Source organism: Raphanus sativus, chromosome 3 (assembly GCF_000801105.2).
Source record: "Raphanus sativus cultivar WK10039 chromosome 3, ASM80110v3, whole genome shotgun sequence".
NCBI classification, from domain to species: domain Eukaryota; kingdom Viridiplantae; phylum Streptophyta; class Magnoliopsida; order Brassicales; family Brassicaceae; genus Raphanus; species Raphanus sativus.
In genome coordinates this window covers 3,784,541-3,805,248 of record NC_079513.1, presented here as the reverse complement: position 1 = coordinate 3,805,248, position 20,708 = coordinate 3,784,541, and the positions used below count along the sequence as shown (strand labels likewise).

Below are 20,708 nucleotides of genomic sequence, written 5' to 3'. Positions count from 1 at the left end.
TGCAATTCTTTTTTGAAAAAGTTAGTAGTTGGGCCAATAATATATTGAATTTCCCACATGATGCCTTTAAGTTTTAATCTAAAGATTTTGGGAATATATGGGAGGCGGAAAAACACAATTATATGAGTCTCAAAGCCATTTTTATACCAAAGAAAAAAACATGTGAATTGCGTATATAAATAAGGTCTCAATAGCCCTCTTCCTATTCACAAATCATCACCATTACTTATTTTTCCTTAACTCTAGAATCATGGCAAATCAAGTCTCGAAACATATTAAAACCCTATTGTCTTTCTTCTTATTCGTTTTACTCCTTTCTGATACTGTTTTATCGGTCCGAAAATCAATCAACCTGAAAAAACCATGCAAACATTTTCTCCTCCATCTCCATAACGTTGCCTACGACAGTGATAACACGGCTAATGCCACATCAGCAACAGTCATTAACCCGTTAGAGCATCATTATTGATATTCCTTATATTTGAGCCCTTAGCATATTTTATTAATACTTGTGTGTTTAGGGACTTTCCTAAAGGACAATTGATTAATTCTAGATTATTGGTGGGACTTTGTATTGTCCCTTAGTGATTTTTTTATTTATAATTACAAATAAAGAGAGAAGTTAAAAGTAAAACATATAAAAAGATAAATTTAACATTGAAATTGAAAAATTACAGAAAAGAAAACAAACATTTTATTACAAAGTTTAAAAATAAAATTCGAAACATCATAATAATACATAAAAGGATTCATACAATTTTATTAATTATATGTTATTTGGAAGATGTCCAAATTTATCCCATATATTTTCAATCAGATCATTTTTTAATTGTTGATGAGCTTGGTTATCCCGAATTCTTTTCAGAGGATCAATTGTCTCACCGAGAGTTGAATCCTCACCGATGGTATATGCACCTTCTCCTTCTTCTTTAATAAATTCTGAATAGTTACGCAGATTGTATGAACCTCGTTCATTTTCGACAATCATATTGTGGAGTATGATGCATGCTTTCATAATATTTTTTATTTTTGCTTTATCCCATAGATTAGATGGATTTTTAACCACGGCGAATCTTGCTTGGAGAACGCCAAAGGCACGCTCAACATCTTTTCGCACAGATTCTTGGTATTTAGCAAATAATCTATTTTTCGGACCCTGTGGTAGTCGGATAGATTGAATAAAAGTCGCCCATTTCGGATAAATGCCATCAGTGAGATAGTAAGCCAAATTATACTCCCTACCGTTGACGTAGTAGTTGACTTGCGGAGCTATTCCTTCAACAATGTCATCAAAAACAGGTGATTGGTCAAGAATATTAAAGTCGTTCATAGTACCTGGAGCTCCAAAAAACGCGTGCCAAATCCAAAGATCATGTGAAGCTACCGCCTCCAACACCATCGTTGGTTTTCCGGTTCCTCGTGAATACATTCCTCTCCAACTGGTGGGGCAATTCTTTCACTCCCAATGCATACAGTCGATGCTTCCAACCATCCCTGGAAATCCACGTTCTTCTCCATCGCGGAGCAGTCTTTCAAGATCCTCCGGTGTGGGACGTCTTAGATATTGATCGCCAAACAACTGGATTATTCCGGCAGTAAACTTGTGCAAACATTTTCGAGCAGTTGTTTCACCAAGTCGTACATATTCGTCGACTGTATCAGCCCCACCACCATATGCTAGTTGACGAATTGCTGCCGTACATTTTTGAAGGGGAGATAGACTACGGCGTCCGGCTGCATCTTCAGTTGCTTGAAAATATGGTACTTCTGTTGAGAGACGATGCACAATACGGAGGAACAATGGTTTGTTCATTCGAAACCGGCGCCGAAATAAACTGTGGTCGTATGTTGGCGTTTCACTAAAATAATCTTGCCAGAGTTTGTTGTCGCCTTCTTCCCGGTTTCTCTCAATAAAAATACGTTTTTTCGCTCTTTGGGTTCTGGAATAACATCGGTGTTTTCAAACAAATCATCAAAAACGGTATCAATTGCATCCTTATCACCCTCTCTGTGATAGTGATGATGGGAAGAAGAAGCCATTAATTAAAGATTTTTAGAAATGAAGAAATGTTATGAAAAGAAGAAACGTTGAGAGAAGAGGCATATTTCAATGAACTGAGAAGTGTCATACTTATATGGTAACTTATGATTTTCCCGTGATACTATAGTGTTTCATCTTGTGACTTCTTGGAAGTAAATAACAAACCCATGTGACTTACTGGTTGTACACATTCTGACTATTGAAAGAAAGAAACAAAACAAACCCATGTGACTCCCATCTCGTGCAAGAAAGAAAGAAAAGTAGCCCATCTTGTGAGCATTACAACGCATCATTTAATCGTACAAGAGTATTAAACTGAGCATTACAACGAGTCAAGTACAATCCGAAAATAAACAGAGCATTACAACGAGTCAAGTCTGGCAAACCATTACACATCACAGAGAACTCAAACCCATTCCTACTTAAACATAAGCACCATTCCTAGCACAACTATTACAAGCACGCTTACACCTACAAAGAACTCAAACCCATTCCTAGATACCATTTTCTCCTTAGCTAAATCAGACACAATCTTTTCGAGCCTAACCACCTTCTGGTCAGTGTCATAGTCAGTCGTAGAAACCGTTTTCTCCTTAGCTAAATCAGACACAATCTTTTCGAGCCTAATCACCTTCTAGTCAGTGTCATAGTCAGTCATAAGGGCAAGATTGTCAACCTTTTCGGCCAGCTGAAGGACGTGTATATCTCTGGCTAGCATCTCCTCCATCACTGCATCATCCCACCATTTCCAGACATGACACTCTCCATCATCTACATTCGCACATGTGTAGAATCTCCTACCTGTTGTGACCATTTAGAGATGTTAAACATTGCAAAGGACACAATATAGTCTTAAAAACATGACTTACCTGTGTGATCACTACCAAGCGGAGATGTTGCAACCTGAGGCTTAGCACCACAGTAGCACACCTGCGGGAAGCCAAACTCAACTTCGGGCTGCGGAGGGTACTGGACCGGTGAACGAGCAAGTAAGGCCAACTCAGCTTGGTCACGTCGAATTAGATCATCTGTCTCGCTGTAGCCACTGTCCATGTCGTTGCAAAATAAGTCCTCCGACTGTGAAGGCTGGCTATAGCTGTAGTCAACTCCCATCTTTTACTTAACCTGCACAGATAACACAAACACATTTTACTTCACTGCACAGATAACACAATGATGTTTTACTTATTAGTACTGTGAACACAATGACTTATTAGTACTTTGAACACAAAGAACACATCTAACACAAAGACATTTTTATTACTAAACATTGATAAAACAAAGAGCACCGGAACTACATTGATCATAGGATGACTGATAAAACAGAAATTTAAAGACATAAATATTACTAAGGCAGAAACATTAATATTACTAAGGCAGGAACTACATTGATCACTGGATACTTGTTTCAGAAATACTCGGCTAAAAGCTTATCCTTCACCATTTCTTCGGCCTCAGTTAATGCTTCTTTCTTGGCAAGGAGAGTGTCAAGTATGGCCAGCTTTGATAGTTTCTCCTTCATGGCCAAATCCTCCTTCTTCATTTCCCAAAGACTGGTATACTCAGCAACAGACTTCCCTTTAGCGCCATACTTTCTCGCTTTAGCGGCCTTGATCCCTTCAGGGCGTATCTCTTCATCACCATGATCACCAACATTGGTGGCTGAAGTTTGGGAATTAGTCCTCTTAGAACTGCCACTAGCTTTTGAAGGACAGAGGCTACGCCATTTCTGTTCATGCCTGAGCACACACCACGCATGCTCGAGGTTAAACTTGATGTTGTGGCAAGCAAAGAAGATGTCATGCGCCTTCTTCAGAACATCTGTGTCATTCTCGCCACTGGCAATTTGTCTCTGTGCTGCTGAGTATGCTCCACAGAACTTGGAAACATGATCATTGATTCTGTGCCACCTCTTCTTATTATGAAGATGCTCTCTCTTTTCACCATCCTCTCCTCCATGAGGACTTGCTGCATAATACTCTGCAACCTGTTGCCAGAAGGTGGCCCCCTTTTGAGAATTTCCAACTATAGGATCTTTCGAAGTGTTGAGCCACGCACTGATAACCACCTCGTCATCAGCAGGGGTCCATTTGCGTCGAACTTGTTTGTCCACTGCTGTGTCTTCAGAGTGTTGGGAACTGAAAGGGGGGATTTCTGATTCTCCATAGTTTACACTTGAATGAAAACTTTCATAAGGGAAGTTTTCATTCAAAACACTTGCTTCTTGACTGTTAAGCAGTCCCATGTAACTAGAGGACTGAGTATGAAGATTCCTTGAATCCATACCGATACGAAAGAGAGAAGAGATTTAAGAGGAGAGCGGATTGAGATGAGAGAAGATAGAAAGTGAGAGTGTATATTTAAGGGGAATGGGATGGGGTTTAAAACGAACTAGTGAAGAGTAAATACGAGTTAATACCTATCAACAATCCTACATTATGGCTAACCATAAACAAGAAACATCTAATCAGAAGTTATTACACGAGTACAATATTAACTTGCTACAATCTAACCGGTTCAGCATTAACTATCAAACTAGACTTTACACCCTAACGATCAAACTACACGCAACAACAATCAAGAGTAAACTTAACTTTCTAACAGAGCAGTGGAGATCAAACTACACTTTAGACCCAAACGATCAAACCATAAACATCTAATCAGAAGTTATTACACGAGTAAAAACCTATCTACAAAAGAGTTATCATTCAACTTGCTACAACCTAACCTATTTAATAATATTCAGCTACCATTAACAACATGTGTACTTTCACTGGAAATGGTTGTTCTTGTTCATTAAAAGAAAAAGTATCTAACGCCATTTGCATCAAGAGTGACAGAAATTAAATTGTATAATCAATGGCAGAAATTAAACTGTATAATCTAACCGGAACCAAACAATATCAAATTTTCTTATGCAGATACAGTCACTAGTTTTACTATCTAAACCGATCCAAACTTGATGCATTATAATCAATGGCAAAATTAAATTGTATACTCAATGGCAAAATTAAACCGTATAATCAATGATCATGTAACCTATACTAAACAACCTATACTTGACAACCGTATAATCAATGGCAAAATTAAATGGAAACGAAGGCAGAGCCGTCAAGTAACAACCATAGAAACGACTGAAGATCAGGTTGGCAAAATTAAACGGAAACGAAGGCAGAGCCGTCAAGTAACAACCATTAAACGGAAACGAAGGCAGAGCCATCCAATCTACAAAACCCTAGGATCCTATTTCATCTCAGAAAGGAGGTTAAAAGACATACCTTTCTAAGACGCAGGAGGAGGTGAAAGGCCTGAACTTTGGCTCTCAGAGGCGGAGTTGAGACGACGGAGCGGAGGTGAAACGACTGAACTTTGGCTTCCGGTTTAAAGAGATGGATGTCGAGAGAAGACTCAGGAGGAGTTAGCGGATTGAAACGACTGAAGATCAGGTCTTCGCCATCTTCGATTGTTTTCGATTTCGTTTTCGATCTCGCTTTTGATTTCTCTTTCGGTTGCGGAGAAAACGAGAAGAGAGAGACGAGAAGAGAGAGACAAAACACACCGAACAAACCAAACACTTCGATTGCATCTCCCAATATCGCCTTGACACGTCGCCTAAGGACGAACTAAGGCCAGACCTTATTTAAGGCCTTTTTGCTCCGTTCTTTAGCAATTTTGATTTATTTTTCGACCCAAAAACACTAAGGGCCTGGGCTTAGTCACGCCGATAAGGATGGTCTTAGGACTAGGGAACTTCAACTTTGGGAAGTTTGTAATCTTTGACAATCCTGTGACAATGGACGAGAACTACCTCTCCAAACCTGTGGCTCGTGCACAAGGCTTCTTCTTCTACAACAAGAAGACAACTTACAACACGTGGATGGCTTTCACATTGGTGTTCAACTCGACACAACACAAAGGGACAATGACCATAATAGATGCGAATCCGATGATGGAGCCGACCAGAGACCTATCGATCGTTGGTGGCACAGGTGATTTCCTCATGACTCGTGGTATTGTTACATTCACGACTGACCTAATTCAAAGCAATAAGTATTTCCGACTCAAAATGGATATTAAACTGTACGAGTGCTACTAATATGTATTTGTTCTTTTTCTTCTTTTGGATTTGATGTGTGTGTAGACATTTTATCATTGCATTCAACGTGATGTGTCGTCAACTTCTTAAATGATATTGTAATTCGCTTGTAATGATTTTTATGATGAAATAATCTTTTGCATTGCTTACCAAATCACAAACATACCGATAAAGCCGTAAAAAACACACATACACACTATTTAATGTTGTAAAAACTGTTGAAACTCATTTTGACGAAATGGTTTTATACACCATTTTGGTAAGTTTCTGGGTGAAGACGTAAATAACCGAATGTTTGACACTATGAATTAGTGTAACACTGTAACCACATGTCAAAACCGAAGTTGTTGTGAATGAGAAATAGAAATCCAATGTGAGTGTTTTATAATTTTATAAAACTTTAAACTTGGTTAAACGTAAAAGCTAGTAAATGTCTCACAATGAATGGTTTGAATTTGGATTTATATTAGTTAGTTACACATCTATCTTATTAAAACAGAAACATTCTGTTGGACCTAACATTTATTTTGTAAGTTTTTAAATTAAATACACATTTATACTTTATAGCTAAACATACATTAAATCACTAATGTTTCTTTTTTTATACTACTATCTATGTTTCCAAACAATATACTTATTTCTTTATACTACTATCAATATTTCCAAACAATATACTTATTTCTTTATACTACTATCAATGTTTCCAAACAATATATTTTTTTATACTACTATCAATGTTTCCAAATAATACAATAATTAATCTTAGTTATTTTATATCTATCATTTCTCTTTAAAATTTTGTAGAAACGTCATAATTCATAAACTGCAAAATAGTGAAATTTTAAAATTCGATTATAAGATTACAAATTATGAAACTATTACAATTTAAATCTAATTAGATTACATATCGTTCATTCATCAGTTCAATCGGTTAGTCTCGGGTTTTAATGATTTTTTAATATGAATATTTTAAAACATAAATTGAATTGTCAGATCTCCGGATTAACCGGTATAATCACAATCGGGTTGAATTTAAAAATACTGATTTAAATGCAAAAATATTTTAAATACACACTCTTTAAAATTACCAAAATATTTGTTAAATTATTAGTGAAATTTTTCATCGTAAAATATCCCGCGCTTCAAAAGCGCGGGTTAAAATCTAGTTATGTTTATGACGCATTACAATAAACATATGATAAGATAAAAAACAGAAAAAAAAACAAAAACGTATGATAAGCCATACACAAATGATCGACGCTCTAGGAAAAATCCTCTCCAACATTTATATTAGTTAGTTACACATTAAGGGTGAAAGAAGGAGCTCCTTCGCCGAGACACCAAAGCTGAGGAGGGAAACCGACCACCACCACACCATGCCGATAGAAGAGCTCGACAAGCAACGTCCAAGCTATTAAATCCTTAATCAACTCCCACGCGCCATAAAAATCCGGTGAAAAATGACTCGGACAAACTAGATCTAAAAAAATTGCAAATCAAGATTCACTTCTCTAAAAACCAACCACCGCCGCTTCCTAGCCTCCTTAAGCTTGTCTCCATACCGAAGGAAGACAACATCAAAGGCAAACCTTCACCAGGCCTCGGATAGGAGATAAAAAAAACGGTGACTCCTCTAGAGATTTGACATGTCGAAGAGGAAAGCAGAGAAAGAAAACAAGGCAAAATAAAAGGAGGATGAAGGAAGACGCTTTCTAGAAAGGAAATAAGAGAGTGAAAGTTATCCTCAGTGAGCTTCTTATTTTGTTTCTTTTTTCACACTTTTCTTGGATTTGTTTTTCATGCCACAGTGTCTCTCTCTTCCTATTCTAACAGTCTTCGGATTTTGATAGATTCATTGATTGTGTGTATCCAAATTCATTTAAAATTTGTCACTCCATCTTCGAAATTTGGTGGTTCTTTGATTTGATCTTGTGTCGATTTAGTGAGGCCAATCATCAGAAATCAGAGAAACCAACATCAACGCCTAACTGAAATTCACTGATAGAATATGAGAACCAAATTCCTTAAATCATGCATATCACCTAATTGATCATTTCATTCTTTGCATCTTTACATATTTCTCTAATGGTCATATATTTTTGACCTTCTAAACTACATTTTCTCTTTATGTATACAGTGCATACACTATCAATAATAATTATCCGATCCATAACAATCTAATATGGTATCATAGCAGCTATAGGCTTTAATCTATTTCTCTTTCTACTAAATCTTCCACTCTCTATGTCTCATCCTTCTTCGTTACCAGATCTTTTCTTCATCTATGTTTTCTCGATCTTATTTCTCTCTTCGACTGTTAAACTAAGGATCATGTTAATAATTCTTTTTCTAGTCTCGTTACCATGTCAACAACAATTCAAACCAGAAAACTACTAAAAATCATACCTAGTCAAATGTCAAGCATGTAGTGTGCAAGGACATACTGTTAAGTTCTGTTAGTAATTTCGGATAGCCAAAAGCTCCAACAACACTTCTGCCTCACAAGGCTATAACAAGTTCTGCAACAACATCAAACCACTCAGCCATGTCGAACTCGTGATCATACCGCAATTCTATCTTATTCGTCTTCTTGGCTTCTAGACTCAGGTGCTCTGCACCCAGTGACGAATCTAGAAATTGTTTATATTCGAGGAAAAATAAAAACTACTAGCATAAATATAATATATAAACAGCATCACCAAAATTTTAAGAAAGTACACTGAATTTAAATATGTTATGGTGGGCAACTGCCCTACCCGTGGTATATGTAGCTTCGCCGCTTCTCACACCACATGACGTTTGACTTAAGAAATCTCTCTGCTCATAACCTGTATGCTGGAGGTGACAATGTGCTTCTTGGTGATAGCTCGGCCTTACCAATTACACAATTTGGTTCTTCTCCACTCCATCTTATACTCGGCATTTTTTTCTTCAATAATATTTTTTTGTGTTCCATCATTTGGTAAACATCTTATTTATGTCTTTCAGTTATGTAAGACTAATGGTGCAACTATTATCTTTACACCAATTTACTTTTAGGTCGGGGATTTACAAACAGGAGCTCTTCATTTGGAGGGCAACATAGAGATGACACGTATGAATGACCTAAATTGCCCACTGCTACACCTCTATCACTTTCCTTTTCTTCCACGGTATAGCCAACATTAACTGATTGGCACTATCTGTTAGGTCATCCTGCTTTATCTATTCTTAATAACACAGTTTTCAGTTTCATTTACATGTTTCTTCGAACACATTAATGGCTCAGATTTACAATGCATGTTCCACTAATAAGATGCATAATTAAATTATAATAATTTACCTCTCACTACTTCATCCTCCTGATTTTGTCATTTCAAACGTTTGGACTCTACCAATTATCAGTAGATGGTTTTCATTATCATATCACTTTTTATCATATAACTTCATACATTTTGTTGTGTCCTTTAAAAAAGATCAGAACTATTTTATGGGTTTATAAAGTTCAAAACCTTGGTTGAATTCCAAAAAAATTAAGAACTCTCTACACTGACAATGGGGGTCAGTGTATTGGTCTAAGGACTTCCTCTCTGGTCATGGTATGTGTCATATGACCAGCCTGACACACACACATGAGCATAATTGTGTTGCCGAAAGACCTCACCAACATATTGTCGAGACGGGTCTAGCATCTATATCTCATGTGTAATGTGTTTATGCCAAAGTTCTGTTGGACATTTGGTGCGGCTGTGTATCATATGAATAATATACCAACATCAAATCTCAACTTTAATTAACCATTTTATGTATTTTTAGAAATTTCCTCCAAACTTTTAAAATTGCATGTTTCCAGGTGTTTATGTTTTCTTTGCTTAAAACCTTACACTGCTCACAAGTTGGATGCTAAACTCATGTGTTTTTCTTGGATATTATACCTGGCAAGTGCATATTTTTTCTTAGATAGAGATACCATCAGAATTTATTAATCTCGACATGTTGCGTTTCATGAACCATTTTTCCATCTTATATTTTGTCACCAATAGCAATAACATGCAACTTTACTGTGACTGACGAAATTAATTCAACTTATCCAACATTAACTATTAATCCCAAGCATAAAATAATAATCACTTGAAACTCTACCGCCTGCTGTTTCTTCACAAATTGTTCAAAAAAGTTATCTTGTGTACCCATAACTATAAACACCAACAGCTTCTACACCTATACCATCAACCTTTTCATCTTCTGAACAACATGATACTCATCAGTCTACTCCAACAGTTTGTCAGTTTGTCATGTCTTGATGTCCATCTATATTATTGAGAGAAGCAGCAAATTTCACTATATCCATGTCGCCTCTTTCTTTTCTTTTACCATCTAAGCGTGGAGGAAGGGTGGTCGCTCTGAAAACTGGATCGTGTGAAGTGAAGACTCTAAGGAAGTGTTTTGCAGTTTTTTACTATAGTATAAGATGAAGAGACTTGAGTTTGTTTCGTTGTTTTCTATGCTTCGTATATTGACAAGTGTTGCAGAGAGAGAGTATTTTGTATTCTGTTGAGGTGGTGTTGGCTATGTGGTAGAAGATTTAGCCTCTGTTCACAATAGTCAGTTGGCTATGTATGTTTGTTTATAACATAGTTAATTAGTTCAAACTTCTCATTGGCAAAGGATCTGTTCTAACAAATCACCAAAAACATAACAAGAACAAACTCAAAGTTTACCTGAACAAACATTTTATTACATTAGATTTAAGACATTGAGATACAAACAAAACTGGTTTGAGTTCGATCAATCAGAGAAAACTGATCCAGACCAAACTGTTTTCTCCTCAAATTACTTGAAAAATAGTCTCTAAACAAGATTTAATTGGTTATTAATCAACTGAACGAGCTCAGAAAAGAGAGAGATCCTTTCTATACATACATCTTATACTCATCACTAAGCTCCGCGTCGGATGCAAAAATAGTATCCCAATCGATATTCATCGCCTCTTCTTCCAAGATTACAGCAAATGATACAGAGTTGTTTTTGTTGCAGGTTTTGTCAGATACATTCTGATCCTCTTCTTCTTTGTCAGTGTTGCTAACAACATGTAGTGGTGGTGCATCATCACAATCTTGGAGGAGTTGATTAAGTTCCATCTCACTCCATGCATCCAAATCCAACTCAGGCGAAATCTCAACCATGTCCTCGTCCACCGTTGTTGTTAGGGTTTGATCCTCCAATCCCTTGAGATGGCTCATGAGTACTTTCATAGACTCCATAGCTTCCATAAGTTCTTCTGTATCCTTCGAATTGACGAGCTTGTCATCGTCCCACCCAATCCCTAACCCTAGATCCTGGCGAGCCATACATATACTGAGGTCTTCTCTCTTCGCTTTGGTGTCACATGTTGAAACATGAGGAAGTCTCTATCCGGAGAGATAGGTGGAGACAACGGAGTCACTGAGGAGTGACCAAACGAGAAGAAAGAAGCGTTTTGAGTTCGAAGAAGACGGTGTGACCAAGACTGCGATTTGAGCGTCGGAGAGAACATAAAGCTGAGCCGCTTTGCTGTAGAGACCGTCTCTCCGTTTCGTGAAAGTAGTAGCACGCGAAGCTTTGTTAGTGATCTTCTTCATCTCAGGCTTCCTCTTCATACCTCCCTTCACCATCGTGAAATAAAGGAAACCCTAGCTTTTTAAATCGCAACGAAACTAAATAGAAAAAATAAAAGAAAGCAAAGTGAGACGCTTGCTTATGTCAAGTGATATTTTTGCTTTTGTGAAACAACACCAAACCTTAGTTCTGTAAGATATGGACTCAGAACAACGCGACAAGTATCAGAAACCCTGAGCTTGGTAAACACCACCGTGAATGTGTCGAGAAGAAGCTCACACTGATATGCGTGAGAAGAGCGCTGCCAAGGACAAAGAGCCAAGAAAAAAGAGAAACTCCTCCAACAGATCGAAGCTGTAACTAGTTTTATCATCTTTGTGTTTTCTTTGTCTATCCATAGTTTTTGATTTGATTTGATTTCAGAAAGCAAACGGTGCACCCGAGGATGGTACACACGGTAAGTATTAACATTGCTTCTCTTTATTCCATCAGCATGTTTTGTTGTTAAGTTCACCGCTTGTTTCTTTAGCTTTTGGATCTCGGTTTGTTTATATATACATAATATGCTGAGGTCATAGCGAAATTGACTTTGTGGATTGCGTTCAACGAACCAAGGCAACATCTGATTCTTTCATTGTCGTCTTGCACAGTTTGCAAAAAGACCTTTTGACTTATATAAGTTTTAGTGCCTATATCATCACCAGTGAGCGAAAATGGTTGCCTCTTTTGAGTCACTCTTTCAGGTTCTTTCACCTTTTTGTTTGCAATTTTTCTTAGCTCAGAAGTATGTATTTTTTGACAGAAGAAAAAAAATTACATTCAAATACATTACAACAACAAGCAGCTGGTGAGATTTCTCTCCCAGGCACATAGTCCAAGGTAAGGAGCGCAAAGGAAACCACTGGGTAAAACAAAGAAAGCGACCTATCACTAGTTACCTAGTTTGGCAATAAACCACCGGTCCGATCAGACAACTTTTCTAAAAACCCTACTTCTTTACCGTTAGTAGCGTCCTCCAAGGTCTTCACTCGCATCGCTGAAGATTTGAATCTCATCTCAACCTGACGAAGAGAAAATTCTCACCAAGCTACCGCTAAGATCTTCAAACATCGCAACACCGAAAAGAGCCTACAGTTACAAATCAACCTCACAGCATCAAAACAACTGTCTCTTCCTTCCTCCCCAAGTCTTCTGTATCTATCAAAGAAACCAGACTTAGCTCGGAGTCGACAGAAAACTCCTCCAGCTGAAAGAATGGCTGCTAGATACTCTGAAAAAGAGAAAGGGAAGGCTAAGGCAAGAGAGGAAAACACAAAATAACTAAGAAGAATCAAAGCACCAAATGTGGATAACTCAGCTCTTATAAAAGACAACGAGCTTACCATCATCGGCAGACTGACAAACCCTAAGGAGCAGAAGATGTGGGCACTCATCCCGTCACTCCCACGAAAGTGGAACCTGCTCGGCAAGACAGAGGGCTCAGATCTAGGAAATAGCTGTTTCCAATTCAGATTTGGGAGAGAAGATGACCTAAGAAGAGTTCTAGACAACGGTCCTTACCACTTCGCGTACTGGATGGTCATCTTACAGAGATGGAAGCCTGCAATCTCCAACACGTTCCCCTCGCTGATACCCTTCTGGATCCGTATCAAGGGGCTACCTCTCCACTACTGGTACGATGACATGGTCTGCCGTGTGGGACAGGACCTAGGAACCTTGGTCAACCATGAACTCACGAAGTCCACAGCTAGAGTCAGAGTATTAATAGATGGACTAAAACCTTTGATAAAGGAAGCTATGGTGGACTTCGACTCAGGCGAGGAGGCACTGATTACCTTGGAGTACGAGAAACTGGAGATGCACTGCTCCTTGTGCTACTCCCTACTTCACCATAGGAGGCAATGCCCGTCGATAAGGGATGAAGCTCCCCACGACTGGGAGGAGAAAAGAAGGTCCATAGAGCCTTTCCACAGCCTATCGAGGAAGAGGGGAAGACAGGTGGACCAGAACCTACATATCGATACGATAAGAAGGAAAGAGTCTCAGCAACAGAAAAGGACTATAGGACTATGCCACCCATAGTCGAGCAGAAACGCTACGGAGAGCGTAACTTCAAAGAAAGAATGGATAGATACGGCATACCTTTTGGTGACAGAGTTAGTACTAAGCAGACTAGAAACTCACCGCCAATGCTGAGATATGCAGAACCACACCAAAAGCAGAGCTTGTCCTGGAGGGAGAAACCAGCAATGGAAATAAGCCAAACAGCCCTATCGCCTCCATAGACAAAACACAGAGAGCTACATAACAAAAGCTTCAAGCAAAGTGGGGACCTGTTTCCTCAGCGAAGCTCTGGCCTTTGGAGACCTAAAACAACAAACAGCAGACAAGAAACGGCAAAGGACCCTGCTTATGTCCAAGGAAGGAGACAAGCAACTGTCCCCTCACATGCAATCACAGAAACACAAGAAAACAATGACCAAGTCCCAACAATGGAGGCAGTAATGGAGGAGCTAAACGAGGTGACCAGACAATACCTGAACTGCTCCAACCCCATCGAAGCTGCAGCGAGGAGACAGAGAGTGTTAGCGGGAGATGCAGGAGGCGAGGTCGAAGAGACAGCTCTGGCTATAATTGAATCAGCTAAGAAGAATCTGCTCAATGCATCACATTCGACAGAAGCGGATAGCAATCCTGTTACACCGCCACCAGTAGTTGGAAATTACCTCCAAAATCAGCTCTGTCCAGAACCCCCAGTGATGTACACTCCACCGGAGAGACTAGTGGATGATCTGGGACCTGACCCAAACAGCAACGTGGCCCCTCGTAATGAGAACCAACAAGGGGAAAATAATGAGTCAGGGAGAACCGCAAAGCTAAAATCAATCATGGGAGCCCAACTCTAAACCGAAATGGATCACCTATCTTGCTAAGAGGAATTCAAGAAGGACAAGTGGAGGAGGAAGGTCCCCAAAGCCCTAAACCGAAAGCTAGAAGAAGAACAGTACGAAGGACTACACCGAGGAACTAAAGGAGTACACGTAGCATTATCAGGGGAGCTAGCTCAAAGAAAAGGAAACTATCACAGATCCAAAACTCACCTAAGACAGGAAAACAAATGACGATGGGAACGAACTCCAAAGGCAGCTCCCAAGGTGGACCATCTAAGAAGCACACATGCCCATCCAACCTTTCACAAAACCCACCGATACATCTCATCCCAGCAGCAAACAACAGGAAGCAGGATTTTCAGTTTCCTCTAGATCCGGCTCCTTAGTTGTTCTCAGCTGGAACTGTTGTGGATTGGGAAACACCACAACAGTCCAGCGGCTACGGGAGATGCATAGGAAGCAATCCCCTGACATCATCTTCCTCATGGAGACGAAGAACAATATCGAAATGATCACCAAAACTCTTTTGATTGGATGAAAATGGAGAAGTATCATGAAGTTCCCCCACACAGCCCTGGAGGAGGCGGCTTGCTTCTTATCTGGAAAGATGACATCGACTTATCAGTGGCAGAGACAACACAAAATTACATAAACACAAACATATCGTATAAAGGAAACATTTTCCAGAGTACTTTTGTTTATGGAGAGCCAGATCAGGCGAAGAGACTACCTATCTGGAACCAAATCACTAACTTGCATCCAGGTGGTGAAGATCCTTGGTTCTTAACCGGAGATTTCAACGAGTTGGTGGATAATGAAGAAGGAGTACCTGTCTACGAAGAGGAACAAATAGCTTCAGTAATCTGCAAGTTCTATGAGGAAATCTTCAAATCAACAGGGCTGGATGGCGCTCATACGGTTGATAAAGCCTTAAAACCCTGCATCACCCACCAGACAAATGAGGATCTCATCAGAAAGCCAACGCCTCAGGAAATCAAAGAAGCTACCTTCGCTATCCATCCATACAAAGCCCCTGGACCAGATGGATTCTCGGCAAGCTTTTTCCTGGCAAATTGGGAAGTGGTTGGACCGGCGGTTATCCAGGAGATCCAAGGCTTCTTTGAGCATGGGAGAATTCGTACCTCGCAAAACGAAACACATGTGAGACTTATTCAAAAAGCACATGAGCTAAGAGTGTGGGATGTGGGAACCGAAATTCGCACTGTCGATTTTGATTAAGTAAAACGGAGGAAAGCTAAGTAAACCTAACTTTCCCTGAAGGTCCGGATTCTCTGCGACAACCAACGACAAGTGATCAAATAAATGCGGAAATGTTTTATTAAGATTTGAGACTGGACCTTAAGGAAGGCTGCCTACGTACCCCTTTCGAGGATCAAGTCGGACGTAGTTCAGTTGGAGTTGTTTGAACAAGAGATCGAACTGCCTGGCGGAGTTCGTCTAGTACGAGCGTTAGTCATAGAAACGGGCATGTCGAGAATAATGCCTAGGGTTCTATGTGCGGAACTCTAAGTACAACAAGGGTTTTGTTAAGAGTTGGGACTGGACCTTGAGAAAGGCTGCCTACGTACCCCTTTCGAGGATCAAGTCGGACGTAGTTCAGTTGGAAAGATTTGAACAAGAGATCGAACTGCCTGGCGGAGTTCGTCTAGTACGAGCGTTTGTCATAGAACGGGCGTGTCGAGAATAACGCCTAGGGTTTCTATGAGCGGAACTCTAAGTAAAAGGATTGTTAGATCCTTCCGAGAGAGACAGGAGCCTGCGGACAAGATAAAAATAGAACGAGAGGCGGCCGGACGTTCTAGGTCCTACCTTGCTAGTCTACCGCCTAAATCTAAGTTCTTAACCTAACAGGAGCTTTCTAGGTCTCCAATCTCGGATTTCTCTCTCTCTTAATGATTTTCGCTCTGCCTTTCTTCCTCTCCCAAAGCTCCTTTATATGCTCCTTCTTATGACGGTCTATTCTCCTCCTGGGCCGCAAGGCGGGCTTCTTTCCATTTTCGTCGGCTTTCATCGGGAAACTTGACATTTATCTTCGGGAAATTTGACATTTATCCTTCCGGCAATTTAGCATTTATCTCGCTATGCAAAGATAAACGTAAATCGTCGTATCTATCTCAGATAATCGTAAACGGACTGTCCGATCGTGTTTAGTCCCTTTCGGGCCGTTTCCAGGACTTCCGTGGTTTTCTACGATCTCTCCGGAAGTTCTTCATTCATTCGTAGAGTTGAGACGAGTGGTGTCTTAAGATAACCATCGCTGTTTCGTACGAAGAATTTAAGATCTTCCTTCCGGTTGATACCTTACGAGTTTCCGAAGTGTTTCCGACGGTCTTTGATTGGAGTAAGGACTGGAGTTTCGTACACGGAATCTCGATGATTCGTCCTGCGAGGACTTGAGAAAAACTCAAAGTACAAACTTCAGACTGCCGGGGACTGGGATTCGTGTACCGAAGATCGTTATCCGAAGACCCGAGCCAGCACGGGGCTAGCCGCCCGGCGGTCATGGCCAGCACGGGCGCTAGCCGCCGGCGGCCACGGCCAGCACGGGGCTAGCCGCCCGGCGGCCACGGCCAGCACGGGCGCTAGCCGCCGGCGGCCACAGCCAGCACGGGGCTAGCCGCCCGGCGGCCACGGCCAGCACGGGCGCTAGCCGCCGGCGGCCACGGCCAGCACGGGGCTAGCCGCCCGGCGGCCACGACCAGCACGGGCGCTAGCCGCCGGCGGCCACGGCCAGCACGGGGCTAGCCGCCCGGCGGCCACGGCCAGCACGGGCGCTAGCCGCCGGCGGCCACGGCCAGCACGGGGCTAGCCGCCCGGCGGCTACGACCAGCACGTGCGTCTCGACGAGGGCTTCGATTTGATATGTTGATCGTTTTCTGGGTCCTCACGGTTTGAGAGAACGGGCTCTTTGAAGTTTCCCGGCGGCAAGGACCAGCACGGGGGCTTAGCCGCCCGGCGGCCAGGACCAGCACGGGGGCTAGCCGCCGGCGGCCAGGACCAGCACGTGCGTCTCGACGAGGGCTTTCGATTTGATATCTTGATCGTTCTCTGGGTCCTCACGGTTTGAGAGAACGGGCTCTTTGAAGTTTCAAGGCGGATTCCTTGTCGTTCGGTCTATCCAAACTTAGATCACTTCCCGTTTCTTCCTTATACTTTCGTATGACAAATAGACTTAGCCGTTGATTTCGAGATAACCGTTTTTGACCCCAACAGTTAGCCCCCCAGCATGCAAGATGCGGGAGCGATCTTGCGGGCGGAAGATTATGAGTTGAAAATCGAAATTTTTGGCTAAGAGTATTTCATTGCGGAAATCCACATCACCTTTGATTGGCGATCTTGAACGTGACGTCGGGAAGACCGTGAGTTCGTTGCTCAAGTTCGACTCGATTCTTGCTGGTCTAAAATCCGTGTGCACCCTTTCCTGCATTCGGAGGACCAGGACCACGCAGTCAAGGATCGCGAAGCCGGCGCATATGAGACATGCAGTGGTGGTGCGACCAATGGAGGCGACGGTGAGACCGTTCCTACTTTGGGTGAGTTTTGAGGATGAAGGTGATGCTCCGGGGAGCGTCTAGGTTTATCATCCCTTTAGAGATTTTTATTTTGATTACATTTCGGCCGTTGGTTGGCCATTATGTATGATTTCGGGACTGGCCGTTGGTGGCTTTGAGTCCCTGCCCTTTTTAGGGCGTTGTATTGAATTCGGGGTATGCATTTATAAAATATTTTGCGTTTAGAACTTCTGTTTGTCGAAGTTAGAGGGGCAGGGTGTGAGTTGTCGTCTCATTCCTGCCTCCTTGACGATCACCGTATCCGTAGTTTGTACAAAGCGAGATTTTCCTGCGGTTTACGATTTACGCAAAAATTCGTGAAAACGTTCAGACTTGAGTGAAGAGACAAGTTTTGGGATCTCGCGTCGTTGACGCTTTGCCTATGAGATGTTAAGATACAGCAAGGCTGGGTTTAGGGCAAGACCTAGGTTACTCTCAGACTGAGGCTGTGCGATGACAAATCGGCTTTCGTTTTGCCTGTTTGTGATTTTAACCTGATTCGTACCGTTTTAAAATCCGCGAAGTGGTATCGGCTTATATGATTTGTCTGGGCACGAATCGAGCTACTTCTTTTACGAAGTGCTGAACCAAATTTGGATTTTTTGTATAGCGCGCTATGGATCCTTGTCGGATGTAAAAGAGCCTACCCTTAGGTGGCTTGTCTGTTTAGGACGTTAGAGTTCGTTTGTTGTGATCAGCAACAACGAAATGATGCCGTTTTGAAGGCGTATGAATTTGTTATCGAAAAATGTTTATCCGAGCACGAAGCGACGTCTCGCAGTGCTGTGGTTTTATTTTCTCATGCCATATAGAGGATTATGGGCTTTCGCTTATGATTTGATTTATACTTTCGTCAAGTGTTAAGGATAGAATCCGAGTAGTCACTTCGGATTGTGATTTTGTCGCTTGGTCCGTATGCTACTTTTTAGAGAGCGATTTTAGGTGTAAGCGATGAGAGACATGTGTCTGGATGTGATAATCGTTTCATGGATACTGGATCCGTTGTCGCAGCCGTTTAGTAGTTGGCGAATTGTGTTGAGGATTTAGGACCGAAGGGTCGCGTAAATTTTACGGGGGGGGGAAGCGTCTAACTTCACTATGTTTCGTGAAGTGTTGGCCTTCTGAGATTTGTTTTTGTAAGAATGACTCGTATAGCTCTGGGAGCTTTGCTACGAGCGTTTCTTTTCGTGCCGCGTTTTATGGGGCGTATAGAACTTAATCGATTTGATGATAAGTTTAAGATCTTCCGTTTAACCATTTGGTTGTTAGGATCAAGTTTCGTTATCGTATGATTTCCGATTTTGGGTTATACGACAAACTGCTTGCATAATATCCGTTGGCGTTTTACGACAAATCGTGGATTGTCTTTTTTAGCCGTTACACGGTTGGAGCGGTGGTCGCTAAGTATTGTGGATCGGCATGGAGGCTGACTTCAGCCGTTTAGCCAAGGAAGTCGTTGGTAAAAGACCAGTCCATGACCCTTTGTGTTACCGTTAAGATCGTGTTTAGTTGACGATTGTCCTTAATGGCGATGTCGAGTGCATGTTCGGGCTTTATGGAAAGACGTAGTTGGCCGAGGGCCGAATAGAGTTCGTCGAGATAGACATGCCAATCATAGAGGAGTTTTCCAAGTTATGGGTGATGGCTTTTCGAAACGATTTTCACTTTAGGTTTCGTTTTTTTGGCGAAAGTTGCTTCGGGTTACTTATGAAGTTTTACCGAAGGTTATTTCGTTAATTTTGTAGCTCTCCGTCGTGCCATTAGTCTCACGGAAGCGAAAGAGTATGCCAAGGATGCGCGGCGATCGTTTCTCGGTTTTCGAGAGATTAGATCGGTTGCGCGTTATGCCTAAATAGTCAAGGAACAATAGAACGAAACTGGAAGAAAATGCCTAAGACTTAGCTAGCTAGACTTTCCACCTAGGTCCTAAGTTCCCTAAATTTACGGCGGTTTACAAGACGTTCCCATCCCTTTCCTATGATAAAATTTTCTAAGTCGGACATACCTTAGTCTCATTGATTACTCGAGATTGCCTCATGTTCGTTCCTCTTTGTCTTCTAACGTTTTATTGTCAAAGGTCTTCGCCTAAGTTCATATCCTCGTTTCCTCGTACTGCTGGTTAAATCGACCATGTACCCGAAGGAATAGTGCAGAATCGTTGAAGCAAAGGGAGGAGAAGTAGGCGAAACTCGAAGAAGGCTAAGGTGGGCGGACAAGCGAAAATGATGGCAAGACGTCACTTGAGTGAGACTTGATATTTCGTCAAGCTATGAGTGAACTGGTCAGGTCAAGAAGCTTATGATATTGTTTTTCTTTACGAATGATATTTCGTAAAATATTGCCGAGCTTTTACTTTACGAGAGTTTTTAACAAAATGTTGTCGAGTTAATTTTACAGAAACTGTTTCGTAAAATGTTGTCGAGTTTAGTCGCGCAGAAGCTGTCTCGTGAAGTATTGTCTAGGATTATTTTACGAAAGGTGGCAAAGTATTGGATTGGACTATCGTCGGAATAGTTTTGCGAGGATTTGCG

At 41.2% G+C, this 20,708-nt stretch overlaps 1 protein-coding gene and 2 pseudogenes across 1 annotated transcript; 2 read left to right on the top strand and 1 right to left on the bottom strand.

Annotated features, from left to right (window-relative positions):
* Positions 1 to 250: 250 nt before the first annotated feature.
* LOC108844976 (dirigent protein 6-like) lies at positions 251 to 6,137 on the top strand. Its single transcript, XM_057005293.1, has 2 exons — positions 251 to 450; positions 5,771 to 6,137. The coding sequence occupies exons 1-2, from the start codon at positions 251 to 253 to the stop codon at positions 6,135 to 6,137; spliced, it is 567 nt and encodes a 188-aa protein (XP_056861273.1).
* Positions 6,138 to 11,029: 4,892 nt separating this feature from the next.
* On the bottom strand, positions 11,030 to 11,770 carry LOC108844975 (MADS-box transcription factor 50-like; annotated as a pseudogene).
* Positions 11,771 to 11,904: 134 nt separating this feature from the next.
* LOC108844978 (zinc finger protein ZOP1-like) overlaps positions 11,905 to 20,708 on the top strand; it is a 27,247-nt pseudogene continuing 18,443 nt past the window's right edge.

Bases quoted from the DNA above. Each gene is read 5' to 3' on its own strand.
- LOC108844976 (XM_057005293.1), top strand. From the start codon at position 251: ATGGCAAATCAAGTCTCGAAACATATTAAAACCCTATTGTCTTTCTTC. The intron at 451-5,770 runs GTTAGAGCATCA...CACGCCGATAAG, and splicing joins TCAGCAACAGTCATTAACCC to GATGGTCTTAGGACTAGGGA.